Below are 12,491 nucleotides of genomic sequence, written 5' to 3'. Positions count from 1 at the left end.
AGAGATGCAGTAAGCAAAATTCAAAATATGAAAAATTATGCAGGACAGCCAGTATATTCGAGAAATAAATTATAAGGGAGGAAGGAAAAAAAGGACAGAGAAAGGTAAGTACAGATTAAAAGTGACTTAAGGAACATACCAATAAAATACAATATATGGACCTTGATTAGATATTGATTCATGCAAATCAGCTGTACAAAAAAAAAATGCTTTATGAGATGATACAGTCTACTACACACCTAGATTATATGGTACAGTCAATTGTTCCTAGGCTAAAACCTGTACAGCATGTTACTACTCTACAGAATACTCTACTCAACTATAACACAATGGTAAGTCATTGTGCATTCAAATCTACCTAAACACAGAAAAGGCACAGTATTACAGTATTATACTACACAGTATTATAATCTTATGGGACCACCATCATATATGCAGTCTGTCTATGACCAGAACATAATTTTTGGCACTCTGTATTCTAGGTTTACATGTATTTTTAAATGCCCATTAAAAGTTTGGGAAAGAGGCGGGCACAGTAGCTCAAGTCTGTAATCCCAGCACTTTAGGAGGCCAACGCAGGTGGTCACTTGAGATCAGGAGTTCAAGACCAGCCTGGCCAACGTGGTGAAAGCCCATCTCCACTAAAAATACAAAAATTAGCCAGGTGTGGTAGTGCACACCTATAATCCCAGCTATTCAGGAGCTGGGCAGGAAAATCGCTTGATCCCAGGAGGTGAAAGCTGCAGTGAGTCCACATCGTGCCACTGCACTCCAGCCCAGGTGACAAAGTGAGTAAGACTCCATTTCAAAACAAAAAGTTTGGGAAAAGAACTGTCCGTTGTAGACATATTAACTCCTGAGGCAGTCTTATTTAACATACTGACTGAGCCCCACCAACACATAAGGCACCATTCTAGGTGCTAGAGACATTGTACATTAAGGAGAGACAAGGCTTTTAAAATTCCTACAACATAGCAACTGACAAATGACAGTGAATTATTACATAACTGCTAATACAGAAGAAGTAATTAGAAATACGTAAATCCAGAAATTAGCTAATAATAGTTGACAAATATGAACATAAACAGCAAGCAAATTATGTATTTAATGGGTTTTTCTGGATGGGGTTTTTGTTTTTTGGTTTTGTTTTTTATTTTTAGGTAGTCATCTCTCATTCTTTCCTCTTCTAATCCATGGCTTTCCAATATTACCAAAGGGGTAAGTCAAAGTAAACATATTATCTACTTGCTTCCCCCGTTCCACACAAACGCTGACTTTGTGTTGCTTGGCAATATTTGGTTTCCTTTTGTTTCAAGAAAGCTTAAAATCCAAATTGTTACAAATACATTTGGCCATTCCCCTCTTTTTTATTTAACTTTCTACTATACCATAATAACATGCAGCATTTGAGTAAAGTTAAAAAAAAATCTGAACAAAGCAAGAAAAAAATTAAAAGCAACAGCTTAAGAACTTTTCAAGCACCCATGGATATTTAGAAAAAAATGGCCCTCTATAAAAACATAAGTAATGATAAGCCACGCAATTTAAAACTGATATACTGTCCTACCCCAATAAATATTGTTCATTTCCTACAATTAGAAACTAAGTGACAAGAAATTATAGACTTCTTTTAATACTTAGTTTAAAATCCCACATTGAATATAAATATCAATACCTACTTAAACACATACATGTATACGCAATGACTTAAAACATTTCAAATACAACTATATGTATAGTTGTCCTTTATTACTTTTTGCAAATTTATATTTTTAAAGGCTCTTTTAAACTGTTAAAACACTAAAATTCTCAACTAATATTTTCTAATAACTGAGCACTGAATAGGTAACACAAAAAGTACCTATGATAGGTGTGTTGTATAGAAACATTTACAAATATTACTTGTAAGATAAGCTATTCCACTTCAAGAAAAAAGAAGACACCAGTCACCAGTTTGTAGGTCACAAAAGAGAGGAGCAAGTAACATTTCAGGATTAGACCAAAAAAAAAAAATAGAAATATAATTTTGATCACATCACCTTGTTCCCCATGGAGGACTTTCAAGTTTAAAACAGCATAAGGGGAAAGAACACACAGAGCAGCTGTAAACTACTTATAAACTTATATTGGGAGGCAGGATTAAATATACAGTATCTTGTTGGAGGATAACTATGTCAGGTGTTATTCCATTCAATGTATTCTCTTCTGATCTGGGGAACATTTACTACAGGTTGAGTAGTACTAACACAAAAATTCAAAATCCAAAATGCTCCAAAATCTGAAACTTTTTGAGCAACATGATGCTCAAAGGAAATGCTCACTGGAACATCTTGAATTCTGAATAAGGGATGCTGAACCAGTAAGCATAATCCAAACAATCCAAAACCCCAAACACTTCTGGTCCCATGCATTTCAGATAAGCGATACTCAACCTGTAGCCATTTAAAAGAAAAAGCTGCTGAAATATTTAATACCAGGTGCTTATAAACAAAAAAAAAATTACTGAGACCCAAACATGAAGAAGCACATAGCCTTAAGTAAGAAAAGGGACCAGAATTCTGTTCCCCTGATTTCTAGCCCTGCATTCTTCTCATTACACAGCACTCTCTTCTCTTTCAATGATTTTTTTTTTTTTTTTTTTTTTTTTTTGAGTTAGAGTTTCACTCTTGTTGCCCAGGCTGGAGTGCAATGGCACAATCTGGGCTCACCACAACCTCCATCTCCTGGGTTTAAGCTATTCTCCTGCCTCAGCCCCCCGAGTAGCTGGGATTTACAGGCATACACCACCACCACGCCCTGCTAATTTTGTATTTTTAGTAGAGATGGGGTTTCTCCATGTTGGTCAGACTGGTCTCATACTACCGACCTCAGGTGATCCAAACCTCCCAAAGTGCTGGGATTACGGGCGTGAGCAACCACGCCCAGCCTCAATAATGTCTTAATCAGACCATTCTTTTTTTTTTCCTTTGTACAAGATTTTATTAAAGGCCTTTTCAGAGCAACATCCAGACTCCAGAATACAGCTGCCAAGGAGGCCCTGTTACGCTGTGGAGACTGGCTGGTGCATGGCAGGCAGCTCTAGCTTCCCACCCTTCTGTTCTGAGATGGGGGAAGTGAGCAGTATCTCATCTTTGGGTTCCACGATGCTCACATGGTCAGGCAGGGGCTTCTTAGGGCCAATCTTACCAGTTGGGAATCAGACCATTCTTAAAACAAGCTGCCTTTACAGAAGACACTGGGCAGACAGGTCAGATACGCACATCCCAATCAGCTTGTCCAATGACCCCATTAGAACTTGGGGTAGAGCCGCTACCCCAATGTCACACGTTTCCAGGATATGTAACGTCTAAAAGAAACCACATCTTTTCATTCCCAATCCCATATGCTTTCCTTCGTAGAAAAAGTTCTGTCCAAAACCTAAATCTTCAGGTCAATGTGTTCTCTTCACCGACACCAAAGCCTAATCTTTCCCTTAAGATTTTATCCCTAAGAATTCCACGCCAATCTTTATTTTCCAGGCCCATGGTACCCTGTGTAGTTCCATCAATCTAAGACCAAATCTGTGAAATTAGCATATTCCAAGTCCATTTCATAAAGTCATCTTTCTCAACTGTTAAGTACCCTAAGAAGTACCCTGTTTGCCTAAACTTCACATCCAGATCATTAATACCAATGAGTGTGAATTCAAAGAAAAGCATATTAAACATCCATTAAATCTATTATGTTGTTTTTAGAAGCTTTTTCAGGTACCTTTTTAATCATTAAATTTCCTTTATATTCTAACATAATCTAGACTCTAATCAAGAGACTTTGAGAGTAAATTCTGTCATACAAATACTTTACATATAGACATAACACACCATACAAAATATATTCCTCTCTAAAATAATGAGAAATGTTCTTTGGTTTTTCTATTTTTCCTAATATACTCTCTTTCGACTATATTCAATCCTTAAAATAACATTAAGGAAATCCATTATAAATGAACTTAAAGCAAACTCAAAGGGCCACACCACCAAATCAGCAAATCTCTAATAGCATTTGCTCCAAGAACTATCACAGAATAGAAATTAAAAAAAAAAAAAAAGACCTGCAAAAAAAGTACCATATTATAAATGTGGTACACTTCAGAATACAAATTATGTTAATATACTTTCCTAAGTTTAAAATACACCACGGGTTACTAAAAACAATTAAATTACAACCAAGCAATAATTTCAAATAGCAAAATAGTAATCTCTTTATTGAATGCCAATTATTCATTTCTGCCAACAATTGTCCTGCAGGAGTCATAAATAAATGGGAACAGTATCTACCTAAAAAATGTTCCGAGAAACTTACCATCATTTTGGCTCTTGCCCTTCACCTCCTCCTTCCATGACAGAATGATGTTCAGGGGAACATAGTCTCTTAGGTATTCTTTGCGCCTCTCCTCTACGGTCATCTTCAGTAAACGTTCTTGCAAAATAAAAGCAGAATCTCCATTTGTATTTAATGTTTAAACATGGGAATTACTTTTATACTTTTAAGTATTAACCAAGTTAAACTAACAAAAGACTTGATACAGTTCTAAAGAACACAATGCAAATCCAGTGACTCTATATTTAAGTGTTAAAAAATGTTAAATTTCATATTACCAGGGGAAAAAAAATCAAAGCCTGATGAACATTCTCTTGTGATAGTCCAAGAAATAACTCATTTGCGCTTTCAATCAACATCTACAGTCTACTATGTGCCCGGTGACATGCTGGATAAGTGATATGGTTTGGATATATATCCCCTAAAATCTTATGTTGAAATGTAATCCCCAATGTTGGATGTGGTATCTGGTGGGAGGTCACTGAGTCATGGGGACAGATCCCTTATGATTTGGTGCTGTCCTCAAGGTAGTGAGTGTTCGTGAGCTCTGGCTGTTTAAAAGTGTGTGGCACCTCCCCCCGACCCTCTCTTGCTACTGTTCTTGCTATGTGAAGTGCCTGCTCCTGCTTCCTCTTCTCCCGTAAGTAAAAGTTCCCTGAGGCCTCCCAGAAAACCTAACAGATGCCAATGCTATCCTTGTATTGCCTGCAGAACTGTAAGCCTATTAAACGTATTTTTTTAAGAAATTGCTCTGTCTTAGGTATTTCTTCATAGCAACTGCAAGAACAGCCTAATGCAGTAAGATACAAAATATTATCTGTATAAATAAAATGCTAAGACAGGTATATACAAATAGTAAGAGCACAAAAAAGGCAACCACCAAGATAATTCCTCAACTGTACCCTCAATTTTCTTACAGCTTTGTGTAGCTGATATAAGAATCATTTTAAATATATATATGTATCTTGATTATAAAATAAAAATATTTTACAAATTGCATCTGAGAATTAATTACAGTCGATGCCATTTATAAAGAACTCACTATGTGCCAGGTACTTCACATGTAAATCTCATTAAAATAATCTTCCTAATAACTCATAAAATTGATGGTATTATTATCCCAATTCTGCAGATAGGGAAATGAAGCACAGCAAAGTAATTTGCCCAAAGCAAGAGAGTTTTCAGGAAGCGAAAATTAAAATTCAGACAGACATCTCCATCAGTCAAAGACTACACCCTATGTTATTTATTCCACTGTACTACACTACATTCTCAGGAAAACGCCCCCAAAAAGGTAATATGTATGCTGATTCATGGAAAACAGGAAGAGTGTTGCATGAAGAAGTAAAAAGAACATTTCAGACTAACAAAACAATGTAAACAAAGGAAATATGAATACTATAACTAAATGAAGCTGCAAGATATGGTATGAGAAGAGAAATGGCCACAGAAGTGACAAGTATCCAGAACAAAGTAAAACAAAACTGCACAGGGATTTGTACGCCATAGGAAGCAGTTTAACCTTTATCCTATAGACCACTAATATTGAAAGTTGATGATGCATATCCCAGATGGTATATAAAACAACCCACTAGGACACAGGAAAACACATAAAAAGTTCTATTTACATTTGTTTTTAAGCTAAACAAGGAAGAAATATTTACCAATATCATGTATAAACTGACACTGACATTCTCACTCTGTATGTCAGTTGTCATGTCTCACATACTGTACCAGTGGTCTCCACAATGCAGAGAGAGACAGTTATTTATCATACTCTCCAATTCTCTTTTAGTGTATCACAAGGTACTGCAATTTAGGTAAATGGATTTAGGGATAGTTAGTATCTAGTTTAAGGTAATTGAACCTTACAAAATAACCACTTTAAAACATTATTTCACTGAAATAAACTGCAAAAGTATTAACGTAAGCACAAGTGAAAATGGGGAACCAATATTTTTCCCACTCCTGTAACTAAAATTTCAGCCACATTAGGAGACCAAAAATAAAGATATCCTTTTTTTTTTTTTTTTTTTTTTTTTTTTTTTTTTGAGAGAGTCTCACTCTGTCGCCCAGGCTGGAGTGCAGTGGCATGATCTCGGCTCACTGCAACCCCTGCCTCCCAGGTTCAAGCAATTCTCCTGCTTCAGCTTCCTGAATAGCTGGGACTACACGCGCTTGCCACCAGGCCCAGCTAATTTTTGTATTTTTTAGTAGAAATGGGGTTTCATCATATTGGATAGGATGGTTTCAAACTCCTGACCTCATGATCCACCCTCCTCGGCCACCCAAAGTACTGGGATTACAAGCATGAGACAATGCAACTGGTCAAAATAAGATATCTTAATCAGAGGCGACATATTCACAAAAATTGAGTTTAAAGTACCTATGGGACACTCAAGAAGTTGAAATCAAGAATCCGGAAATTTGAAGAGCGGTCTAGCCTAGAGATTTTAGAAATTATAACCTAACCTTCTAGTCCTAAATTAAAAAGAAGAGGGAACGGAAGGGAGCATCAAACCTCAAAACACAGTATTTAGGAAGTGGGCACAAACAGGAAAACAATACAATAAATCTTAGTTGTCACCAGGGGTACAAGCTCCTAGTAACGTGAAAACATTGAGGAAACAGTTGTAATCAAAATTCTAGAAAAAGGGAAATACCGTCAACTGCTAAAGGAAGGTCAGAGAAAGTGAAAATTACTTAGCCATTAACCTGCTATTATCAATGTGGTTACCAACAGCATGGAAAAGAGGAAATGTGGTTAACAGAGAGCCCTGTTTGGGTTCTAATGTAAATCGTGCAAATCTGTGTGATCTTGGGTAAGTTACTTAACCTCTTTATGTTTCAGTTTCCCTTTGAGGTAAGTAGGTAAGTATCATTCCCAACTTAAAGATAACTAAAAACAATGTCAAATAACTTACCTAATATCCCACAGCTAGTTAAGCAGTTTAAGTAGGATTCAAATCCAGGCAACTGGTATTTAAGGCTCTTAACCTCACAATATTCTACCTTATACAGTTTCCTACCTCATAGGGTTGTTGTGAGAATTAAATAAGATAATCCATGTAAACTACTAAGACTAGCACTGAGCATATAAATGGGGCTTAAATATTAACTATTCTTTTTTTTTTTTTTTTTTTTTGAGTCGGAGTTTTGCTCTTGTTACCCAGGCTGGAGTGCAATGCCGCGATCTCGGCTCACCGCAACCTCCGCCTTCCAGGTTCAGGCAATTCTCCTGTCTCAGCCTCCTGAGTAGCTGGGATTACAGGCACGCGCCACCAGGCCCAGCTGATTTTTTGTATTTTTAGTAGAGACAGGGTTTCACCATGTTGACCAGGATGGTCTCGATCTGTTGACTTCGTGATCCACCCGCCTCGGCCTCCCAAAGTGCTGGGATTACAGGCGTGAGCCACCGCGCCCGGCCATATTAACTATTCTTATATGAACACTATCATGATTGTTACTACTGAATGACTTCAGAAACATTACTTTCATTACAATGTAATGGAAATCCAGGAGACTATGAAGGACTGAGCAAAAGAAGTAAAGTGAGAACAGCAACTCCAGGGTGAAGCCCTATGAAAGAAAAGCGACTCTAGGCCAGGTGCAGTGGCTCACGCCTGTAATCCAAGCACTTTGGAGACCAAGGCGGGTGGATCACCTGAGGTAGGGAGTTCAAGACCAGCCTGACCAACATGGTGAAATCCCGTCTTTAAAAAACAATAAAGAAAGAAAGAAAGAAAAGCGACTCTAAGGTAGAAGAGATCCAAGCACTGTTACAGGCAATAGAGAAGAACCTGAAGACACCAAGAAATTAAACATACCCAAGAGAGAATACATGATGATGTAAGAACTCAAATACAAGATAGGGGATAAAGAGCACAAGCAGAAAGGTTAATTTTACACACAGGAAGAAAAGTGCTTCCTCTAAGAACAAAGCCAAAAGGACATGTAAAGGAACAGACCAATGAGACTACAGAAGAGGATGTTAGGGCTGTTCACATTACATGGCATTTATTTTCTCTTTGAATTAAAAAGACAACGTCAACTGTTTGGTATGGGGGATAGGGTCTTGGGAGAATAAGAAACTTAAGAGAATGGTTAATTTAGGATTATCACATAAAGACAGAAAAAGAGAGATGACTAGCAGTATGCCAAAGCAGTACTAAAAAAGCTCAGATCACAAACAAAAAATTATTACAATATTACTGGGCAGGTGAAAAGACATTATGAAGCAACTTACAGTTTCTGTAAATGTCAAAAAGTACATACAGAAATGCAACTGGGCCTCTGTTGCTCCATTTATTTAAAAGTTGAAGTGTGAACACTTAACAACAAAAACGAGATCAATTTAAGACAAAACAATGAAGTAAGTTGCAAGACTTGAAAATGCACATTAAGTGGTTCTGAACTAGGACTCAAAATACTAGATCAAAAATGTTTATTTAAACATATGTGATCTTCGGAGCTCCTTAATTACTTGTTTAAACAATGAAACATACTGAAGGCCACAAATACATATGCAGTTTTTTGTCATTTCATAAAACTTTTCTTTAAAGAATGCTTCACCTTTACAATGAATCCTTTCTCTGTGAACCAAGCACATAAGTAGGCAGACCTACTTATTAAATGGTATACTGAGTTAAAAATATGTTTATAGAATGCCTTGACATTTCAATGAGGTAAGTAAGCCTTCCTTTAGCTTAAAAGGACAGCTGCAAAAATACTATATCCAGCTCCCCAGTGGGATGAAAGGAAAAAGGTCATGCATCCCATTAGCTTCTCTAATACTGTGGTACTAGAAATCCTTAGCTCCTCCTTGGGGGTATAATATATATTTTACATTTAAATATTCAAAACATAGACATCCTGAAAAAAAACACTGAGACATGCATTAAATTCTTCAAATCACCGTCATCTTTTCTTTTAACGTTAAATTTCATGCCAAAATAACTTAGTTTTAGATAATTGCTTTGTTAACTGCCTTATTTAATTGTCCATTTGCTTACTTAGAAAAAAATTGGTTATATATTCTCCATTATTAAAAGAAATAGAAGAAAATAAATCAAGACATTAAAAAAGATTCTTAAATGCCTGCTGGTCACAGTCCAACTGTGTAGATGCTAAATGAAGGAAACATTATAACGGTATTATTACTTGAGGAACATTGTTTCTCTATCACCACAGAAAAATAGTTCTTAAGTACTCACTATAATTTCATCAATGATTCATGTTAGTGAAAACAAGTTATGTCTTCCACTGTTTTTGCCCTCATGATCATGAATAATGCAAAGCTAACATTTCAACATCATCAATAAATATGGGCATAAATGATTTTTCAATGCTCACAAGGTAAATCCTTATTGAACGTGTGTTGAAACTAAAGTAACTACTACTGAAAAAACGAAGCAAAATTATTTTACACTACTATATCAGGCTATTATTCTCTACAGCATTTGTTTTATGACACCAGAAGTGTTAGCTCTCTATATGCCCATAATTATTAAAACATAATGAAATGATTAAACTTTCAGTATTTTTAAAGACCATTTTAATTATGTTGTTCAGTTATGTTAACTCTTCCTGCAGTAAATTTGAAAAAAATCCCTTCTTCATGCCTTTGTTCATGCAATGTGGAAGCAGATCAAGGATTCCTTTTACACATTAATTCCCTTTCTTACCTCCGCTGTTGGGCTTTCATGTTCACAAAGGCCACGACTTGCAATAAAAATCTACAGATCTGAACGAAATATTAACAAGGAAATCAATTTTCTACCTAGTCACCCTATATCCTTCTGTAAAGATGAGGTACCCAGGAGAAATGTGTACTACTACCCTCAACAGACCTCACCCTTGCCATACAGGTTTTAATGTATTTCAGCAATAGGAGTGTAAGAAGTTTTTGCTACATTTCTGTAAATAGCTAAAGAATGAAAAGGAAAGGATGTGAAAAGGAGGGTGAAAAAACGCCAGAGACACTCCAGTTAGAATATTATCTAACTGTGATAGGGCAAGGGAGAGATCTTGAGGGGAGAGGCTGGATCGCACACTTCAGTTTCTTAAAGAAGCAGAGCCACTGTCAATCTAGCGGATTTGGATAAACCTTCATATGCACAAAATTCAGAGATGGGTTCATTCAGAGTGACATTAGTCACACAATCTTACTCCGAGCAACTTCAGCCCATGAATGGGGATGGAATACAGAGAAACACACTGTTAGGAGAAAAGCTCATTCAGACTTCTCTCAAGGCACTTATCCTTACGGACAACACGCTTGTTTTAGGGCTACCCTAGAGTTCCAGGTTTCAAAAAGTCATGCAACGGCGTTGAAGGAGGGAGACCCAGAAAAGGGGTAAACACCCGATGGTAAGGACACTTTGCCATTTGAGGGTTGGGGGGACAGGGGCGAGGAGGAAAGGAATGAGGGTGCAGGGAGGGGGGCTCAGAGGCACAGCGGCAGCTGCAGCCTGAGCGCCCGCCGGCGGGCACGTGTCCGCGGGACACCCGGACCGACAGTACCCAAGTCCCAGCTGCGAAGCACAGGAACTTGTGCCGCCCCAGGACTGCCCACCTGGGGTCCCCGCTGCGAGCAAGGCGAACGCAGCAGCGCCTCGGGAGGAGGTGACCGAGCACCGAGGGCGGCACAGAGGGGCGTGCGCCCACACGTGCGCGAGCTGCAGGTACCCGGGGGCGGCGCGTGCACGCCGGAGTGCGCGCGCGTGTGCGCGTGTGTACACACGGACACGGGAGGGAGGCGGCACCGGCCGGGAGGGCGCGTGGCGGGAGCTCGGGCGGAGGGCGCCGCGGCACACACACAGCCTGACCCCCGCCCCCACCCCAACCCCCACCGTCCGCACCCCCAGAACTCGACGGGCCAGTTACCTTTCTCCTCTCTCCACACCTTTTTCTTCTTGTTGCTGGGGTACATGTTGCCGTGGGGGTGGCTGGCTTTAAGCTGCAAGTTCCCCAGGCTCACGGGCAAACAGGGTGTGTGGAGTGGGAGGGGCGGAAGGGGCACTCGGGAGGGAAAAAGTGAAAAAGGCTCCGCGTCCTGCGCTGCTCGCCGCTCGCCGCTCTCCAGTCGCCGCCCTCCTCCCTCAGCCCGCGCTTGGCTCCGGCTCCCACCCGCCTCAGCCCCGCGGCCGCCGCCACAGCAGCACCTCAGAGCCTGTCAACTAGGTCACGCCTCGCGCTAACCTAACACCCGCGCAGGCCCCGCCTCCCAGCCGCTAGCCAACGCCGCCTCCCATTGGCTGCACTGCCCGCCGCTCTCCACGTTCTAGCCAAGGCGCGCCCCAACTTGGGTCCCAGGGCGCAGGCGCAGGCGCAGGCTCGGGCCCGACGCGGAGGACGTTAGGGAGCTGGAGGGGCGGAGCCAGGGAGCGCAAGGGCCGGAGCTGGCCTCGCGACTGGGGCGGGGCATGAAGCTGACACCTAGGAGGAGCAGGAGGTGGACCGCGCTTTCCGCTGGCCTCTTGGAAGACTTGAGGGCGTGGCCTGTAAGGCCAGGTGAGAGAATGGGCAAAAGCCGCCTCAGGGACGTGGAGGATGTACTAGCGGGAGGTGAAAACTTGAGGGGACCGCGCTTTCCGCTGGCCTCTTGGAAGACTTGAGGGCGTGGCCTGTAAGGCCAGGTGAGAGAATGGGCAAAAGCCGCCTCAGGGACTTGGAGGATGTACTAGCGGGAGAAGGCCAAGGGTCAACACGAATTGTACCTGCTCACAACGACTGCCCCGTTGGTGAGGATTTTTACCAGTTAATCTGATGTTGTCTTCTGGGTGGGCAAATAGAAAAGGCCAAAAGAAGTGAAAGTGTTGGGAAATGGTTCCACACCGTATGCAGTTGGCTCCTCAAACTTGTAGTGAAAATCACAAATTTCATTGGAATTTTGGTGAAGTTTAGAAAGAACAAATGTAGACTGGGATACTCAAGACAGTTTTCAGAACCAAGAAGTTGCAGACAACCAAAATGTTATATTGAAAACACATCTTACATCAAAACAAATCCAAATGCTTGTTAAACAGAGCCAAATGATCTTACTTTATTCTTCCAATTGTGTAAAGTTAAGACGCGTGTCCAAAAAGCTGGCTTAATTCTGGATAATACTAACGCGACAGGTTCTGCAAATC

The 12,491-nt window shown here is 40.1% G+C and overlaps 1 protein-coding gene across 2 annotated transcripts in view; it reads right to left on the bottom strand.

The window, feature by feature from the left end:
- The window catches only part of MACROD2 (mono-ADP ribosylhydrolase 2), a 2,030,631-nt gene extending 2,018,949 nt beyond the window's left edge, over positions 1 to 11,682 (bottom strand). For both annotated transcript variants that reach the window (XM_032248219.1, XM_032248220.1), the window contains exons 1-2: positions 11,245 to 11,682; positions 4,342 to 4,458 (exon numbers count right to left, since the gene is read on the bottom strand). In XM_032248219.1, coding sequence (XP_032104110.1) covers positions 4,342 to 4,458; positions 11,245 to 11,290 — 163 coding nt within the window. In that variant the 5' untranslated portion in view covers positions 11,291 to 11,682. The remainder of the gene's footprint in view (positions 1 to 4,341; positions 4,459 to 11,244) is intronic.
- Positions 11,683 to 12,491: the final 809 nt, after the last annotated feature.

This window comes from Sapajus apella, unplaced genomic scaffold (assembly GCF_009761245.1).
Source record: "Sapajus apella isolate SASKATOON/1434 unplaced genomic scaffold, GSC_monkey_1.0 scaffold65, whole genome shotgun sequence".
Classification (NCBI taxonomy): Eukaryota; Metazoa; Chordata; class Mammalia; order Primates; family Cebidae; genus Sapajus; species Sapajus apella.
The sequence above is the reverse complement of the archived record's forward strand: the minus strand, read 5'-3'. Positions and strand labels throughout refer to the sequence as shown.